At 37.4% G+C, this 21093-nt stretch overlaps 1 protein-coding gene and 1 pseudogene across 1 annotated transcript in view; one reads left to right on the top strand and one right to left on the bottom strand.

The window, feature by feature from the left end:
• Positions 1-21093, top strand: part of Ugt8 (UDP glycosyltransferase 8) — a 68734-nt gene that overhangs the window by 14155 nt on the left and 33486 nt on the right. The window contains exon 2 of the mRNA XM_032897362.1: positions 7601-8424. Within this exon, the coding sequence (XP_032753253.1) occupies positions 7603-8424 (822 nt within the window). The 5' untranslated portion in view covers positions 7601-7602. The remainder of the gene's footprint in view (positions 1-7600; positions 8425-21093) is intronic.
• LOC116895739 lies at positions 3673-4713 on the bottom strand (annotated as a pseudogene).

Genomic DNA, 21093 nt, shown 5'->3' on the forward strand with positions numbered 1-21093 from the left:
TGCTATTGACAGGATTTATGGGCACATGCTATTTTTATTTTTTTCTTTCATAATAAAAGATTGGAATACTCTTTCCGTACAACAAATATGAGCTAATTGAAAAGCAATCTTGGGTTCTAGAATATACTTCCCTGCCAAAATCTTAAGTAGTCACTTACAACTAGTTTAATTACATTTATAAATTGTACTGATGTATTTTATTAAGAAATTCCATTTTAGTAATGCACTAACAATGTAAGTTAATACAGAGTTTGTGAAATGAATTAGATGAGATTGGGAATACCCATTCCTAAAAGAATGACAATGACAGGTTGGCCAAGTGTTAACTGTTGTAGCAGTACTAAAAGCCTTATTCATGCACCCTTGGAGACTGTAGTAGTTAAGCAGGAAGAAGCTTGTTCAACTGCTTATTCTGTGTTCCTTAAGATCCAGGATATACATTGTGCTTTCCTTAATTCCTCAAGAGCTGTGCTTTAACTCAGGCCTACAGTTTCTTCAGTTGTGTCACTTGTATAACTGCACTCAAGTGTTAGGTGCTAGATTCTTACCAGTCAGTCTGATAGAGAACGACATAGAGGTCTTCAGCTGTTTATTTAAAATACAGATTCTTTTCTATCCAGGCCACAGCTTATTTGCTGAAGAGACCTTGGAATCTGTACTTTTAGTTAGCACTTGAGGTGGGTCTTTTGGGCCCTAAAATTTGAGGATAATTTCACCTAGGTGATTAAAATTTGACTTTTAATTTACTCTGATCTGGCATAAAGTGGATATGAGGTCTCAAGTTCAGTGTTTGTTGATATTCATAATGTCCTATCTTCCTTCCTCTCCATAGCCTTGCTTTTATTTTTCCTTCCACTTGATGGTTGAGAAAAAACTCTCCATGTGGACAGGAGCCAGCTATTACTGATAAAGGAAAGGGTTGAGTTTCTCATTACCGCTTTGCCACCTGTACTGTAGATGTTAGGAAAGAGATAACTGTGGGTAGTTATAGTGAGGAGTGGTGAGTGTGTCTCGCTTGGGTTGTTACAAAAGCAATAGTAATACTGCATTCCTTACAATCTTTTTAAAAGGTACTGATGTTGTTTTTCTTCGTATTTCATTTTATATAAAACAAGATCTGCCAGTTTGTAGTACTTCCAAACAGCTATATCATTCTGACTTTCTATAATGGAATACAATAGCATAAGGGATAGATAATACAGTATGAATATGCTTTCATCATGACCTTCAAATTAGTTGTTAATCACAGATAAGTTTTTTTCCTAAATGACTATGTTAGAAATTTCGACCAGAAACTTCTGTCAGGGAAACTCAAAATAATTTTTTTTTTTACATTTGTGAAATACACTACATTCTTCCTTTTTATCCAGAGATTTTGTCTCACATCTATAGGTAAGCTGTGCATACCTGCAAATTATGTGCAAACAATCATACAGATGTTCAGTTTTGCTTTGTTTTGTTTTCTGAGTAATTCAAAACAAAACCTTTAAAAAGTGATACATTTTGAAAATCTATTTACTACCTGCCTATGGTCAACCTGTGTTTTGTCAGTATATGACTTTAATCCAGATTGCAGTTTACTTATTTCAGAATTCTCAGCATACATTTTTTCATTTTCATTTAATTTAATTTAATAAACTTTTTATGTATATGGGTGCTTTGCTTTTATGTTTATCTAAAAACCACATTACATGCATGGTGCTCTAGAAATATAGAAGAGGATGCCAGATCCCCCTGGAAGTGGAATTATAGACAGTTGTGAACTGCCATGTGGTGCTGGGAATCAAACCTGGGTCTTTTGATAGTACAAGCAGTGCTCCTAACCACTGAGCAATCTTTCCAGACCTCCCTCCCTACCTTTTTTCTTTAAGGTGGGAGCTAACTGATAGTACAGGCCATGCCTTTCTAAATAGTGTGTTCTCTTCCCACCCCAAGTTGAGATGCTGCTATTCTGTGTCAGGATTTTTACTTTCAGTGGCTTATCTGCAAACAGCTACCCATAATTTACTTTACTTTAGAACACCAGGTATTACTTTCATGTGAAAGTAGTAACTATAGTAATATAGCTGGGTTTTATCCAGTGTGTGTGTGTGTGTGTGAGAGAGAGAGAGAGAGAGAGAGAGAGAGAGAGAGACAGAGAGAAACAGAGAGAGAGACAGAGAGAGACAGAGAGATAGATTATATGAATTGGATGAATTTATGCATGCATGTGAATGTGAGCTTTTATCCTCTTTATGTAGCAGATAGGATAAAGTAGATTAATTTTCTAGGTGTTAGCCTTTGTCGGGTTCTTACCTTCTCAGTCTTACTTCATTAAACACACACACACACACACACACACACACACACACAAGGAACTACAAGGTCATGAAGTGCTCTGGATTTCCCAGGTTTAGCATTGGAATGCCCAACCCTTAGGAACCCCCTTAATTCTGGGAAGACTTTTATACCACCCTGATGCTATAGACAGAGACAGTACAGTGGCTTGAGAGTATAGTTTAGCTCCTCATAGACAGTCATCTGGCATAACCAGAAGGGAATGGCATTTCTGGCCCTAAGCATCTTTGTAGTTACTCTTTTCGAGGTTTACTAATTGGACTGCATTGTCTGGAGTGTTAATAATTACAGTTCTGACTTGCACTGGGCTAGGAGATGGGGAGAGGATGAGGGTTAGAGACTCAGCCCTCACTGCCTTCTGGTCCTAAGGAGGGAGCACTAAGAACAAGAAATCCCCACCCCTGGAAAGAGGTGGCACTCCTCTGCTATTCCCAAGGGCAGGCAAGACAATCAGACCATCCTGCCCTCTTCTTCTCCAAGCCCATGTAACTCAGCATTGGAACTGGGTGGACAGGGACTAGGATGGCTCCATCCTTACAGGTCCTGCCCTGCAACCCCAGTATTTCTAACTCAGAGGCAGTCAAAATCCAGAGGTTATGGGTGTAGGGCAAGGCTTTGGTCCTAAACCTAGGCTTTTAGAAACCTACATAGCCAAAGTGGGACCCCACAAATCTATTTTTTCAATTCCCTAGTAGCAACTGAGGACAGAGAGCCTCTCTCTCTCTCTCTCTCTCTCTCTCTCTCTCTCCCTCCTCTCTCCCTCCCTCCTCCCTCCCTCCCTCCCCCTCCCCTTTGCCCTCCCCCTCTCCCCTCTCTGTTTATGTGTAATGTATTTCATGTTTCATGTAATACTACTTGTGTGAACACCCCAATCTAGAGAGCCCATGTCTTCAAACCTCCGCTTAGAATTAGAATGAAGGCTTTGGGAGGCTCAGTATCACTGACCCAAACTCCATTTGTCTTATATACTTCCTTGTTGCCTGGCATGATGTCCCAGAACTTGGATTGCTTCTGCCTAGCCAAGGATTCTATGGCACCTTCAGCCTGTGGCATGGTAGATACCTCTTCCTTCTTTTCCTTCTCAGGATGCCCTTTTGTAGTGACTGGGGATCATGTGGGGGCTGATTTCTCCCAATATCGAACAAGAAAGAGACAGAAAGTACCCATGTGGCCTTTGTGAGAGGTCAAGCCAGCAAGGGATAGAGCAAGTGGTCAAGGGTGTGGGTATTGAGTGCTGTGGTGCATCATCCTTGTGGCACCTCCAGGCACGTCTGGCCCTAAAATGGTGCTGCTGGTGTTCCTTCTTTAGCAAAATCCTTGTGGCACAGGGAGCACTCATAGACTTGCCGCATGGATTACTGTGTGACAGACTGGACACTCTTGGGGCATCTGTGAATTTATGCACCATCTTGTCTTGGCCATATGGGCCTGGCGCCAGAGATCTTGGTGTAGTGAACTTAGGTAAACTATCAAGTCAATGGTGTCTTCATCTGAGACCGGCTCCTCTGGTGATAGTGGAGTCTCATTCCTCTGTGCCTTAGGCTGAGGTATATACCAGCTCCTTTTCTTTTTCTTTGCTGTTCAAAGGCATCATAGTTCAGGAGCTCGTCAAGAGGTCCCCAAGCTTAATGCCCTGACCGCTGCACACTCTACTGACCACCTCTTCTTCATAGGTCACAGAATAAGTGAATACTGTGGGTGCCTCAGAGCCCCCTTAGTTTACAGAAAAACTTTTCAGGGCTTGTAGCTGCAGCAGGCAACAGCTAGAGGTCATGGTGGTAGGAGGGGCACCTGTGGAGGGCTATCTTCACCATTGGGCATTCCTGAGGTTGAGGCTATGGTAGTGGCCAAGACAAAAGCCTCCAGATACTATCATGCTCACTCACAATCGTCCTCCTCTGGGCTGGGGGGCTTCTAGCCCACTGCCTTGTAGAATCACCATGCAGGGAGCAATGACAGAGGATATTTCCAGTAGTTAGGAAGCTTGGAGTATAGCTGGCATATTGGTATTATTGGGGGTCAGTGTGGCTGTGTAGGCAAATTCAAGTAGGGTACTCAGGACCCTACAAAGTCCCAAAGGCCTCTGCTCCTCCAGCAGCTGCTCCACCATCTCCTCTTCCCATCACAGCCCTCAACACCCTCGTACACACACACACACACACACACACACACACACACACACACACACAGGCAGCCATATAGCCTTGCGGGTGCAATACTCAAGCCCCTGAGTCCTGATGATGAGAGTGCTCATTGAGGCAGCTCAGGAACTCACTGCTCTCTATAGTCTGGGAATGGAATTCCAATCAAGTCATCCTCAGGGCTTCCCGTTTTTCTCTCCTCAGTTGCAGAGACACCCACTGTGCGAAGAACCATGACCCCTGCCAGACCTGTTGGCTTGAGGCACTGATCTGGTCTTGATCAGAAGGCTCACCACAGCTTGCTGGGGAGGGGGTCCCTCTTCCTCTACCTTTTGCCTTTTCCTGGTGCCCGCCCCTACCATGACTACAGAACTATTCATTAACCTGGCTCCCCCTACCCTCCAGGGCCCTGTCCGGCTCTTACTTGTTCCCCCTTGCTTTCTCCCCATCCTTCCCCTTCCTCCTGGCACCCTAATATTCCCCCACCCTTAGCAGTACCCTTTGTCACTTTCAGTTTTTTCGACCCCCTTCCCCTGCATCCCCTCTCTACACCCAGTAAGGCCCTAAGCTTCCACTGCTTCCAACAGCTAGTTCCCCGGGGCATATGGGTTTATCCCACCTGTCCTTCTCTTCCTCCGATCTCCTGCTAAGCTCCCTGAGTTTTCCCACCCTTTCCTTTTCCTTTCCTTCTTTCTCCAGTCACCTGCAGTGATCGCTCTCCTTTTCTGTTTCCACCACTATCTCCTCCAGTCCACCTTCACCTATAAAATTTTAATAAACAGCCACCCTAAAACACAAATGAGTATAAGGAGAAGATATTGTTTAGAACACCAGAAAATTGTTTTCCAGTGAATGAACTCAGATGATTCTGGACTAGGAGAGTTTCAGCCTTTGTTTTTTCTGTGGTCCTTCCTTTCTTATTCACACAGTGATGCCTATGATGCTGGTGTTTGGGTGCTATTGTAACCTTCCATAATTGGTCTTCTATTTAAGTAATAGAATGCAGTGATCTAATTGATGCTGCTTTCTTGCAGTCACTGCTTTGTATTGAAGGCATAGTAGACATTATTTTTACTAGGTATTTTGTCTATAGAACGTTGATATTTCTGAATAGCAACTTTTTAAAGAACTAATGTACTAATCTGTAGTTTTAATTTTTCTTTTTTGGGAGGGGGCAGTACTCATTAGTGACATGAAGCTATTAGTGCAATTTAGATTTCAGTTCTCACTCTTATTAGCCTTAGAAAATTGCCCAGTAGTTACTGGTGAGTAGAGGATGCCTAATAGGAAAACAGGGATCACATTTTTCATCTTACAGAATATTCTCCTATACAGTAGTATTCTAGAAAATAGAAGTTTATTAAAGCAAAACATTGCATGTATTTCTTCTTAATTTTTAATAAAGACTGAATTAAAATACTAAAATAAGGAAGAGTAAGAAACAAAGGAAGGGTTTGTTTCTATGCTATGTATTATTATTGTTATTATTATTAACTATTCAGTTATTTATCAGTTCATGACTTTAAGTATGACTGAAGTACATGCTAATGATCATCAGTCCTGCAGAGTAGAAGAGTAGCTGTCTGTCATGGATCCATCACTAAGTTGATCTTGGGTATGTTCATGGTAACGCTAGATAACAGTATTTATGGCATATCTGCTTTAACATAAGTTTCATCCCCAGAATTTATAACATGTGAATGCAAAACCTCTAATTTTTTTAATATTAGAAGGTAACATTAGAGAGACACACTGGTATGAAGCAAAAGCATAATACATTAAATACCCAGAAAGCATTTTTTCCTCAAATTTGACTATGTATTTCATCCTATATAGATCTTGTAATTAGAGAAAAATTTGCTGTGGAAACAATTTGTTTCCAAATTTGTGTAATATTTCAAGAAACATTTAATTTTCATAACATTAGTGTACCATTTTATCTTTGCTGGGAGTAAGAGGGGGAAACAGCTTAAAATATAGTATATTTATTATTGGAAGATTCAGCTTATAGGCATGTGATTATTTTGGATGAATTGCAGAGTTTAAATATTGAGAAACTATATTTGTTTCAATTGTGTTTAGATGGTAGAAATTTGCCTCAAGAGTATGGTTAATATATAATCATGAACAAAATGTACACATGCAAACTGTCATTTGTCATGTATGTCTAAATATATTTTGTGTTGTTCCTTGAAACCAAAGTGTCTAGTTTCTGTGCATAACTCTTCAGAATCTTTTTCTGTTTGGGGGTCTAACCTAGAGCTTATATTGGTTATACTGAACAGACTTTGTACAGCCATTACCTCTACTGTACATAATGTGCTTATTTCTTACTAATGTGGAGTAAGACCTTGTATTTAACCTGTTAACCAGAAAAGGTGGGAGAAATGTCTGCCTTGAAGTTGACACTCTAACTGAAGGTGGCACATACACAGGGTGGTCTGGGACACACTCATTCACCAAACCTTCTTCAATATACTCTTGCACTTGTCTTTTGAGAGTCATTCATTTGGATGATGCCCTGAATTATCACAGTGCTCAACAAAAAAAAATGTTACATACATGCAGACCATCAGAATATTTAGTGTACTTAGTGATAAAAAAAACATGCTAAAGGTTATTATACCTGTCTAAAGAATTCCTGAATTGTTTTTGAAGTGTGACCTCTCTTAGAAAACTTTAATCACAATTGGGAATATTATCACTAAATTAAAATGATTTAAGTGACAATTGTATACTTATAAACCTGAAAATTAAAATCTCTTCCTGGAATTAACATGACATTTATTAAGAACAAGAATTTATTAGTACTATTTCAAGGATAGTTTTCAAAGAAGTAATATCAAGAGCCTTTGGGTTTTTTTTTTTTTTTAGAAGTTATTGTCTGTGTTATTGATGAGGCTATATATTTTCAGATTGGTCTTAATAGGTCTTATATATCAATTTCTTCCAATTCCATACATAATAATATTGTTGTTTTATGAAGGCTTCTTTGGAACACATATTAGACTAATTTTTAAAAAGAATTAGTCATTAGGTATTTTGGAAAATAAAATATTTGTGATTGTTTGGAATAGCAAGCCTCTATAATGTTTTAAGTCATTTTCTGGTTATCTTTGCAGCTATGAAGTCTTATACTCCATATTTCATGCTCCTGTGGAGTGCTGTTGGAATAGCAAGGGCTGCTAAAATCATCATTGTGCCGCCAATTATGTTTGAAAGCCATTTGTACATTTTCAAGACACTAGCATCAGCCTTGCACGAGAGAGGCCATCACACTGTGTTCCTCCTCTCAGAAGGCAGAGACATTGACCCATCTAATCACTACAGCCTCCAGCGATACCCAGGGATCTTCAACAGTACCACCTCAGATGCTTTCCTGCAGTCTAAAATGCGGAATATTTTCTCTGGAAGATTGACAGCAGTTGAACTGGTTGACATACTGGATCACTATACTAAGAATTGTGACATGATGGTTGGCAACCAAGCCCTAATCCAGGGTTTGAAAAAAGAAAAGTTTGACCTGCTACTGGTTGACCCCAATGATATGTGTGGATTTGTGATCGCTCATCTTTTAGGCGTTAAGTATGCTGTGTTTTCTACTGGCCTTTGGTATCCTGCTGAAGTCGGAGCGCCTGCTCCTTTAGCTTATGTCCCAGAGTTTAACTCACTCCTCACAGACCGCATGAACTTCCTGGAAAGGATGAAAAATACAGGCGTTTACCTCATATCCAGAATGGGGGTTAGCTTTCTGGTTCTTCCGAAATATGAAAGGATAATGCAGAAGTACAACCTGCTCCCTGCAAAGTCCATGTATGATTTGGTTCATGGGTCCAGCCTGTGGATGTTATGTACTGACGTAGCACTGGAGTTTCCAAGACCCACCCTGCCTAACGTTGTATATGTTGGAGGAATCCTAACAAAGCCGGCCAGCCCACTGCCAGAAGTAAGGTTTGCTGAACTCCTTGGTAATTTTTTTTTAAACTACAAGGGTCAATTTTTATGCTGATAGAAAGAGTATTGTTTAGTATCACATTAAGAGTCCATTGCTGATTAGCTCTCTTTATCTGTGGATCCTTCACTCCTTCGGATTCATATGCTTTGGGTGAATGCATCTGTAGTATCAAGAGCCTCTCTGTCCTGTGGAGTCAACACAGTGAATTGGAACTAGATTTTAAGTAATAACTATAGTCTATGAGTTGGATATACTTAGCTGTATGGTTTTTTAGCAAGCATAACTTACTTTCCTTTTAGTTAAACACTGTCCTTCACAAATAATATGTTGAGGTCTGTGTTTAGGAAACCAGTAAAAATTAAAAGAATAAAGGTATTTCTCTGGGCATTCAGAATTACTGATCCTTGTATGGATTTAAGGAGAGCAATAAAACATATTTATAATACTTTTCTTACTTTTCATCTGAAAGGCATTTAGTATAAGTTTCCATTGTAGGAAAATAAGGTAAATAAGTCAGAGCACGCTAAAATATATTTTCTCTGAAAAGCACCTATTTGGTATTTATGACTAGGACATTTCTATCCTATAGTTGAATTGAGTTTTAATTCCAAAGTAGGAAAATAACTGATTTAAATTAATAACAAATATAACATGTCCTAATGCAGTTTAATTTCAAAGACAGAATTGATAGACCTTTAAACACATTCATCTGCTCAAAGTTGCATTCTTTATGCTAGTTGAATCATCAACAAATTCATTGTTCTTTAGAAATCTCTTTTCCATCCTATTTTGTTTTAATTAGCTACTTAAACCAGCATAGGTCACTTCCATATGAATTGAATTTTTTTCTAACTTCAGGGTAGCTCAGTGCTTGCTACCACTTACAATAGTATTAGAGCTTATATAAATATTTTTTTTTTGCTTTCATCTCTGAAAGTAGACACCTGCACAAATGGTTACACAAAAGTAATACACTGTAATGCAAAAGTCTGCCAGGCCCTCAGTGAAAACCCAGATCGTCTCCTGTAGGTATTACATAAAAATGATCCCTAGGTAGTATTTTCTTACAGTGTATTCAGGTGATTGGAACGTAGATGTGAGCCTTTCTGATAGAACCATTTGAGTGATACTAAGGTAACGTGGTATAGTCTATGTGATATGGAATCACAGAAATAGCTGGCTTCGTGTATAGTAGAGTGTTAGCAGCTTGAATTGATGAAGTCACTGGAGGGTCAAGGGCACAGCTGCACTCTTTAACTACTGTAGAGGATGAGAATCAACCTTAGCTTATCTCAGCCATTCATGACTTTGACTCTGATTTCAGTCCTCAAACATTCCCCTGCCAGAGTCACCTTGTAACATAAACTCTTCTTCCTAAAGATAGTTCAAGTCAGGTCTTAGAAGCAGCTTCTCCAGGATTTGGTGAGCAAATCTGTCTTTACCTTAAGATGGTCATTTATAATGCCACAGACATTGCTTCACTCTTTCTATAGCTTCATCATTTGCCAGTGAGACAAGTCCATCACTTTTGGCCTGAGCACTTTCTTTCTTTGTCTCCCCACTCTCTTGATTAGAGATAGATCTGCTGATTGTTCTTCCCCCTATTTCAGTTTCTGTGCATATTTCTAGAGTTGCATCAACTTGAACAACCAACTATAGGCATACAAGACTATTTTATGGTGCCTTTTTTGGTGTGCATTCTCTCTTTTTTAAAATATGTAGAATATGTGCAATTTTTATTAATCTGAGCTTATTGTTACTACCTTGGTCCCCTCTGTTCATCCATTATCTTACTAGTTTGAATATTGTGCTTCCACTTAAATTTAAAATAAATTATTTATTTTATGTGTACGTTTAGCTGCATATATGTATGTGTACTATATGCATTAATTACAGATGAAGTAGTACAGGGAATCACACTATGGTTTATTGGAAGAGTGGTCAATGCTTTTAACCACTATCTCTAGTCCATCTTGTTTCTTTTAAAAACCAATTTTACTGGATATTTTGAACCTTACCTATTGTATTAGTCAAAGTGTTTTTAGTCTTAACTTGTTAACACTGGATGGCCTATTTTATGAACTTATCACTTTTTTTTTCTTCATTGGGTTTCCTGCAATAATTATAGTGAAATTGTGCTTCTATTTAACAGCAGTTTCTTGTGTCTATAGGGATGGTCACACATACAGTTGAATATACATGGTGTTTGTTATATACTGTTACATGATTAGTAGTATGGAGGGGTTAGATTCTAAATGCTGGATTAGTCTTTCAGTGTACTACCTATAGTATGAATATTTTGACAAATGTATATCTTACTACTTTTTGTTCCCCTTATACTGTGAAATTTTATATGCTTATAGAATACATATATCTTCCCACTGAGATTTCTGTAGTTGATATCTGAGATAAGCTATGTAATAGTGTTATAAAAGTTAATGAGTTTCTCACGTGTTCACAGGATTACAGGTGTTTATGACACTAAAATAAGAGGGTTCAGCAAACAGCTGGTGAGAAATGTTATTCAACAATAACTATCTGGCTGTTGATTGCCTTGGTATTGCGAACATATTTCATTTTCTAGATGTCTGGAAATGATTTGACACTAAGATTTGAATTTTGTAGCATGGGAGGAAGAAATAGAAAAAATTCTAAAAGATGTTTTTCAAAACTTTTATGATATTTAAGTATGTAGAAATTATTGTGTATGGACCAGTTCCATTCAGTAAATCTTTGTCTTCAAAATACAGAGAATAGACAGAATAATTTATTCATGTGTCAGATAGGTTTAAAGAGTTTGAGTCTCTCATTGAAGGCCAGAGTCTGACAAGCCACCTTGTAGTGTGGATGGCTGTGTTATTGATTAGTTGGTCAAAATGACTATACCCTTCGTAACTCACATTATTCATTTACACATGTAATTGTGTACATGACTATATAAATAGCTGTTTCTTCAGCCTTATTTGATATGAGTGCTTAGTATGAGAACCAGTTGAAACTGTTTGTACTCTTGAGTTGTAGAGATTCTATGTTGATCATAGATACAAACACAGGCAAAATTTTAATAATAAAATGTTGTATAGATATAGGGTGAAGAAATTGTTTACCTAGATATCCAAGTTATTCAAGAACTTAGGAATGTGACCAGAGAAACCACCTGTCATATACTATCAATGCTTGGCTGTCCACAGTAGGGCCATAAAAATCTGCATTAAGGGGAAGACATCTGGATTAAGTCACATCCTCACCCAGAGTTATTGCTGTTATTATGAGTCAATAGAAAACGTTAATGCCAATTTTCTAAAAGATAGTTTGCATTTGCCTAGGAAGAGGTCTTAGAACAGAGCTCTACTTAAATGGGCCCTTTAATATTAAATATAAATGAAATACTGACATATGGGGTGAGTTCAGCTTGTAGTATTTTTATTGGATGCTCTAGACATGTTTATTTAGGGAGTCTATCTATGATTAATTTGAAATGTTTCCTATGACAACGTTATACATTTTATCACTGGAGCAGTTGTCTAGCTCTGCCAAGTTGCTGATATCTGTCAATCTTCAGCTTCCATAATACTGAATTCTAACAATATCTAACTATTCGACCTTCACTGCTAGTTTGACAAATTTTGTGTTTCTTTAACATGAGAGTGGATACCTTAAATGGTGTAATTTCTGTACCTTGAGTGTGTGAATAGCATCAGGCTCTCAATGGATGCTTTATTTTAAGAGAAGCCAGTAAAAGCAACTGCCAAAAGATAAGATTATTCAGCTGATGGCTCAGTGTTAGAGAATAAAATCACTGTCTGTTCCAAATTTATATCTACATATCATTCTGCAAAGCAACTAAAACTTCCAGACCAATTTATTTTAGTGAACAAAAATAGGTGTACTAATGATTTTGATTGATAACACCCAACTGGTGGACTAAAATGTTTCTGCTCATTCAGGATACTCTCTCATAAAGAGGGTTGGTAATGAAAGACCTTCAGTTCCTGTCTGGAAGAATGACTTTAGCTGGTATGCTGCTCTTTCAGTACACCTCAGTATTATTTTATTTCCAGTTAAAGAATACTTCTGGCCTCTTCATCTTACCAGTTCTGTGGATTTTTTTTTAAGTTACAGAAATACAATCATGGAGAGGGCTGCAGGAAAGAGATAAGAAGAGGTGTCAAAGACAGGGTCATGACACCCCCCTTATTGTTGTCTCATCATTTATCAGAACTGTCCTATGGAGAAAGAGACTTGAGTAACAGACTTAACAGATTAGCCTCCGGAGTAGTTTCAAAGGCTATCTAGTTATGAACAGAATTAAATAAATCAGTAGTTTTTCATAAGCAGTATTCAGTTTCCATTGACTCAGAATCTTTATGATTCCATATGGTAATGAATGAATGATTTAGGCTGTGATATTGGTACTGGTAAACCCTTGGGTAAATGGCTTGAATCAGTTGCAGGTAGCTGTTAAAATTGAGGCTGCTTTAATAATATGCTATATCACCATCAGAACCTAAGTTATTGTTTTAAAGATGGAGGTGGGATTATAGCCATTATATACCACATTGATTGAAATGCCAGGTTTTGGAAGTGTCACTTAGTCAAGATGTAAAATCTGTTTCTAAGTTCCAGTATGGATGTCATGAGTTTTATAAGATACCTTTATATGCTATGTTAATATTTGGAAAACAGAAAGTTAAGGACCATAATGTTTGATGAGACTGCAGTTAAATTCCATTTGTTCTTAGATGTTTTCCACAAAATAAGAGTTCATCAGAAAATGGTAGATTCATGTTTTTGCAGTGTTTTGAGTTGATTATAACATTTTGACATTGATTTTGTAATAACAAACCAGAAGATGTTTTCGATAATGCAAATCTATCAAGAAAGTAATTCATGAATAGTGGGAACCATCAGCAACTTATCATTCAGTTTCCTGATATAGACATTTTCCTAGCAGTTTTGTAACAGTAAATAAGCTATCTGTTTCTCCTATAAGCATTATAAACTAAAGATATTTATTAACATGATATGAGATCCAATTATATGACCAGATTTCACTGTTTGCTATTGATATGACAAGATTTAGCATGACTTTTAAATCTCCTTTCTCAGTGTCAATCCTTAAACCATTATTGTACACTTGAAATTGTTCAATTAGATATTGATCAAACATTGACAGTATTAAGGGAAATATTTTAACTGATATTTATACCAGTGAAAGTACAAAATTGCTGTTGGCACCATATGCTTGCTCTATTTTTCACATATCAAGCCAAACATTTCTAATTTTAAATTAAACTTGCTACTGTCAATGAGTTTGACACATTTATTTCTTATTGCATATTCTCAAATGAAAAGGATACTTTATTTTTCACTTACATATTAAGTAACATGATAGAATGGTCTAATAGAATCTGAAACACAAGAAAATGGGATTTTTTTTTTAAATTTGCTTAGAAAATCCCAAAACCAGTATTTCCTAAATCAAATGGGTCAATATGACAAATGTACTCAGTAACCACTTGTCTAATTTCTACTGTACTCGTAGTCGATGCAATTAAAAGAAAGCCCAAATTTACAATCACTGCCTTACAGAAATAACACATATTTGATTATTTTAGAATGCAAAATGTTTTTTGCTGCTTCTGTACCCAGAAAGTTGAATTCACATATCCACCGAAGAAAGGAAGTAAGGAAGTGATAGAGTTGAAACTCTGAAGAATAGCTTTAGATTCTTTCACAGCTTAGCTCTCGTTTCTAAAATTTAAACTAATGTATATCCTTCACCTTCCGCTCAGATTTTAACAGAGAACAGAGCAAGTGTGGGCTTGTGAAGAATCAGTACCATCAAGACTTAACAACCTGCTTTGACTGTGATTGAGGAAGACTTTATAACTAAGTTCTCAGATACTCCTTAATAATATTGTATCAAACAGAAAAGAGCAGAACATGAACTTTCAGTTGGTCATGGTCCATTGTTTTAATGCCATTGTTGCCTTGTCTTCAGCTTTATTAGTGTGAAGACAACAGTATCACACTAATGGACTTTGGTAGATGACAAGCATCCATGGCCATACTTGGTGGTGATTGACTTGGTGGTTGATGTTCTTACTATTGCTGTACTAAACTGTAACTACTGAAGCATTAATTACTTCCTGTTTGTCCCATGACAAATAGCAGGATTAATCTTAGGATAGCCATGGAATTGTAGGGTAAAGTGTAAATTTCTATGGCTTTATTTTTTATTCAGTCTGTCTAGTAATCTGTATCAGTGTTCCTACTGAAGTAGAAAGGGAAATACAGTACATAAGATTGTCCTTAGGCTATTGAGAAGGGTCCTCGTAATGAGCAGAAATTAAAACTTTCTAGAATAACTTAAGTATGGGGAGAGTACTGACATGGTGCTTCAGGGTGCTAGATTCTTTAGCTTCTGAGGCATGATCTTTTATTTTTAAGACTCCTCTTTGTTGGCTCCACACATACCTGTTTCCCCCCTTTTGTGCCTCTCAGTCCTGAGGGAACTGAGTTAAATATTATAGAGATTAATGATGCCTTCACTGTAGATAGGAATTCTAGGCAGATTCTCTATTATGTTCAAACTCTGATTATTCTAGTCCAGAAACCTTAGAAACAGTAAATATATTTCTTTTTACTAAGATTAAGGATGCAGATTCATTATGCAGCCCAAATTTACATTTTGAATTCTTGCATCCATATCACATGTGTTTTTGTACTCTTTATATTCTCATTAACTATTAAGTGTTGGTCACTCAGAATCCTTTGGCATGCATGTCAGTACCCCAGTGTGGGCAACTTACTAAGTCTGGGATGTTCAAAAAAATTATTCAGATTCCCTGGTGATCCAAAGCTATTGGTGGTTGGAAGACAAGGGCTGGTATTCCTTACTGTAATCTGTGTATTCTTTACTGATTTTGTATTAGAGGCATTGTTTTTGCTAGATACAGATCTTTTTTGCTTTCATATATATATGTATATATAGTATGCATATATATGCATATACATATATATATATAGTATGCATATATATGCATCTAAATGTCAAGGCATAAGCCGCTTATTTCACTCTTTGTTTGCTGTTCTCTTTAAACTTCTGACCTTAAATTCTACTTTACAGGGCAAAGTGCGAATTTCTATGACTTTATTTTATTCAGTCTAAATAGTTCCCTATATCTGTTTTCTTATTGAAGTAGAGGGGGGAAAAGGTCTATAGTTGACCTAGAACTTACTGTGTAGCCCAGGGTAGTCTCAGTATTGTGATCCTTCTGCCTCAGTCTCTTGAATGCTGGATATATATGCAGGAACCAGCATACCTGGCTTACCAAGGTATATTTAGTGTAGCAACATAGATAGCTATTTGTTGGGATCATTTTTATTAGGAGACTTAAGTATTCTGATTCAGCCAGTGACCAGTTAATTATCTGGTTAATAAAGTATACATTACGGAAAGTGCTACAAGAAGTGAGTGTTGAGATCTGAGTAAGGCAGATAAGCATGTCTTTCCTTTCTGTGAGAGGGGCCATCGACTTAAATGTAGTGTCTTATATAGCTTGATTTTGATGGGGACTTAAGGAGAATTATTATGTTGGGTTACAGGAGGGAAGTCAATTGTCCTTCATAGATAATATTTTCCCTTTATTTCCTTCCGATTTTTTCCTTTAACTCCTTGGATCCATAATATAGTAAAATAAACTTACTTATTTGACCTGATTTTATAGTTCAATGAATATAGCAACTGCTAAATAAATACTTCTAGAATGGAATAAAATTAGAGAAAGGTCTATTTTATAATAGTTAAAGATTTTATTTGTATCACCTTTTAGGAAAACACTAGGATCTATTTTTTTTGTTATTTTCCAGAAAGAATAATGGATAATAAAAATCAGTTTATGATAGTGGACTGAATTATTTTACCTCATTTATTTTAATTGGACAATTATGTATGTGTATATTTGTGTGTTCTTGTGTAGGCATATATGCACATGCTGTGCTGTTGTGTAAAGGTGAGAGAATGATTTGTAAGAGTCATTCTCTCCTTCCATCATGTGTGTCCCAGCAATTAAGCTCTGATTACCAGGGTAAGCAGCAGACGCTATTACCTGCTGAGATGTCTCACCCAGGCCTGATTTATTCATCATCAAATTGTAAATGAGCCAGTAGTGAGGCTTGAACTATTTTTTGTCTATTTTTCTTATTTATGATTTGTACAAGACAGTGACATTTTTATGACATCTCCATATGTTGTATACGTGAGAACTCCCCAGTCTTAGCCCATAGTTACCTATTCCCCATCCTCTTTTTTCTTTTTTCTAATTCCTATTTCTTTGTCTATATTTCTAAAGCTTCTTCCACTTTAAATAAGGTGTAAAAAAGAACATTTTGAACACCTTACAGACATTCTTATTTCTGGTAGTGTATTCTCGGCAAAGCCAAAATCATGGATCCCTTCAACAATTTTAGCTCAAAAAGGAGCTTGGAAATGATAAAGAGAATGGAGAACCACTGCTCTATAATTTGTATATTAGTGAAGCTAAATTATATATGCATATAAATATACACACAATAATTAGAAACAGTGTTGATTTGTTAAAACACTAATAATCATTTATTACTTGATCAACATCTATGCTGTTTTCAATACCTGTCTATTGTGAATAGAGCAGCAATGAACATAAATGAGCAAGTATCTCTGTGGCAAGATAGAGTTCTTTGGGTATTTACCCATGAATAGTGTAGGTGAATCTTGTGGTCTCTTCGACAGGCTATAATTTGTTTTATTGACCTGAGTGGGGAAAGATGAAATCTCAGGGTGTTTTTTCTTTTTACTTTCCTGATGACTAAAGATGTTGAACAGTTCTTTAAGTGCCATTTGTGTTTTGAATGACTCTCTTGGTTTACTTCAGTACACCATTTTTACATTGGATTGTTAGTTTCTTTGATGTTCAGATTTTTGGGTTTTTGTTTGTTTGTTTGTTTATTTCATATATTAACTCTCTGTCAGATGTAAATTACAAAGATTTTCCCCTGCTTTCTCTAGGCTGCTTTTCTGATCAAATGATGGTGTCCTTTGCTGGGCTAAAGCTTTTGAGCATCCTGGAATCCAGTTTATTAGCCTGAGCTACTGGGTTCCTGTTCAGAATGTCTTTTTCTTCGCAATGAATTCATGCCTATTTACCCTACAATTCTTCTCTCAGATTCGGGGTGAACTCAGACAGTGATAGTGCACACATGATCTTCACAGACTCCAACCAGACAAAAATCCCGCATAGAGAAGGAAGAGTGGACACCAAGTGCCACTCATAACCAAGAACTTAATGGCAATTGATACCTTCAAGGAAAGGGAAAATCCATTTTCTCCAAAGAGTATATACCTAAATCACACACCAGGGCAGGCGGAATGTCCAGGAGTAGTTGGCTAGCTTGTAACAGTCTTCATGCTTTTTGTGTGCTTTTGTTTAGTTTTGGCATTTTTTGTCTTATTGTTTATTTTAGCTTGTATTTTTTTTTGTTTGTTTTGTTTTTTTTGTTTTTTGTTTAGAAAGGGAACAAAGAACATGAAATTGGTTGGATAAGGAGGTTGGAAGAGTTGGGGGAGGGGAAAGAGCATTATCAAAGTATATTGTATAAAAATTTTAAAATAGAAAATAATTTTAAAACACTCTAGTTACAGGTTGAAACCACTAAGTTACCCAAGAAGACATTACACTTAGGAAAACAGGTATATACCAAACTCTAGCAGACACTATCATTATAAGTGTACTACTGGACTTTAAGACAGAGATTAATTCCAATTCAGTAAGAGTAAGTGATTTCAATACCCCACTTTCCCCCATGAACGGGTGATCTAGACAGTAATAAATGGAGAAACAGAATGAAAGGGCATAACACATCAAATGGACCTAACGGGTACCTACTGAATATTAAACTGTAAACTAAAGAATACACATTTTACTAGAACCCATAAAAGTTCCTCTAAAACAGACAATATATTACAACATAAAACACTTCTCAACTGAGTGTATTCTCTGTGATGACCATGCAATTAAAGAAAATCAACAGCAAAAGATTCCCTAGTACACTGGTCCTCAACCTGTAGGGATCCTACATATCAGAAATTTACATTACAATCCTTTCTTTTAATTTGGATATTTTATTTATTTACATTTCAAATGTTATCCCCTTTCCCGGTTTTCCTCCACAAACCCCCTATTCCCATTCCCCTTCCCCCTACTTCTATGAGAGTGCTTCCTTACCTACCCACCCACTCTCTCCAAACTCCTTGTCCTGGCATTCCCCTACACTAGAGCATCAAAGCCTTCACAGGACCAAGGGCCTCTCCTCCCATTGATGCCCAACAAGGCCGTCCTCTGCTACATAAGCAGCTGGAGCCATATGGCCCTCCATGTGTACTCTTTGGTTGGTGGTTCAATTCCTGGGAGCTCTTGTGAGGTCTGCTTGGTTGATAATGTTCTTCCTATTGGGTTACAAACCCCTTCATCTCCTTTAGTCCTTTCTCTAACTCCTCCATTGAGGTCCCTGTGCTCAGTTCAATGGTTGGTTGCCAGTATCCACATCTGTATTTGTCAAGCTCTGGCAAAGCCTCTCAGGAGACAGCTATATCAGGCTTCTGTCAGCAAGGACTTCTTGGCATCAGCAATAGTGTCTGGGTTTGGTGCCTGTATGTGGGATGAATCCCCAGGTGGGGCAGTCTCTGGATAGCCTTTCCTTCGATCCCTGCTCTATACTTTATCCCTGTATTTCCTTCAGACAGGAGGAATTCTGGGTTAAAAATTTGGAGATGAGTGGGTGACCCCATTCTCTAACCAGGGGCCTTGCCTAACCTCTGGATATGGTCTTATAGGTTCTCTTTTCCTTTTGTTGGGTCCTGGGAGCCTCTTGCTTTCCTGGCATCTGGAACTTTCTGGTGGGTACCTCCAGTTCCCCATTCCCCTATTGCTCTGTTCAATTTCCTGACCCTCTGTATATTATCCCTGTCTCCTCCCATACCTGATCCTGCTCTCCATATTTTTCTCTTCCCTCTCCTTTCTTCCTCCCAAGCCCCTCCCACCCTCTACCTCCTGTATTTTGCTCTGCCTTCTCAGAAGGACTGAAGCATCCACACTTTCCTCTTCCTTCTACTTGAGCTTCATATGATCTGTGAGTTGTATCTTGGGTATTCCTAACTTTTGGGCTTATATCCCCTTATCAGTGAGGGCATTCAATATGTGTTCTTTTGTGACACAACTACCTTACTCAGGATGATATTTTTAGTTCCATCCATTTGACTCAAATTTCATGAAGTCATTGTTTTTAATAGCTAAGTATTATACTTCGTTGTGTAAATGTGCTTACCTTTTCTGTACCCATTCCTCTGTTGAAGGACATCTGGGTTCTTCCAGCTTCTGGCTGTTATAAATAAGGCTGCTATGAACATAGTAGAGCATGTGTCCTTGGTATATGTTGGAGCATCCTTTGGGTATATGCCCAGGAGTGGTATAGTTGGGTCCTTGGGTAGTATATGTTCAGTTTTCTGAAGAACTACCAAACTGCTGGTTGTACCAGCTTGCAATCCCACCATCAATGGAGGAGTGTTCCTATTTCTCTACATCCTTGCTAGCTTCTGCTGTCACCTGAGTTTTTGATCTTAGCCATTCTGACTGGTGTGAGGTGGAATCTCAGGGTTGTTTTGATTTGCATTTCCCTGATGACTAAGGATGTTTAACATTTCTTTAGGTGCTTCTTGGCCATTCAATAGTCCTCAGTTGAGAATTCTTTGTTTAGCTCTGTACCCCATTTTATGATCCTTAACAGTGCTAAAATTATATTTATGAAGTAATACCAAAATATTTTATGGCTGTGGTCAACACAACATGAGGAACTGTATTAAATGATTGAAGCATTTGGAAAGTTGAGAACTACAATTTAGTAGTTCCACAAACTCATAGAGAGACAAAACAAAGTACAGAATGTCGGTTGTGACAAAGAGATAATCAAGAAGGAAACAATTTAATTTTTCATAGCTCGAAGTCATGTTTATGAGTTTTTCTTGAAATGTTATCTTAAACACAATTTTAGAGGAGCTAGAGAAATAGCTCAGTGGTTAAGGATGAGTACCACTCTCAGAGAGAACCCAGATGATTTCCTGCACCTACATAGTAAGACAGCCCACAACTTTAGCTTCAGGGACTCTGGTGTCCTCTTCTGGTCTTCAGGGGCACCTAAGCACATATTCTGTATACTCACAAAGACACAGAGATGTACAAATAATAATAAAGATCAATCTTCTTAAAAGAGAATGTTGAAATATATGAAACACATGAAATTTAATTTTTCTTAAAAATATGTCTCATGTTTGTATGATAGAGGCTTTTTAAAATAAGATTTTGTAAACTATTCACATTTTTCCTTTTAAGCCAAATTTCACAATATAGGGAAATGCTTCAATCTTTTTCTATTTTGGTAAATTTCAGATGCATGTCTTTTCTTTATAGTTATTTACATTTAGTTTTAGTAAAAAGCATGTCTATGTTTTTTTTTTATTTTTAGAATAGTAATTAATGTGGATGTGTAATTTGCAACCACTCGCTGCTGTAAAGATGCTACTTTTAACAGCTGAGATGTGGTGGCCATTACAAAGGAGAGGAG

The sequence above is a fragment of the Rattus rattus genome, chromosome 3 (assembly GCF_011064425.1).
Source record: "Rattus rattus isolate New Zealand chromosome 3, Rrattus_CSIRO_v1, whole genome shotgun sequence".
NCBI lineage: Eukaryota > Metazoa > Chordata > Mammalia > Rodentia > Muridae > Rattus > Rattus rattus.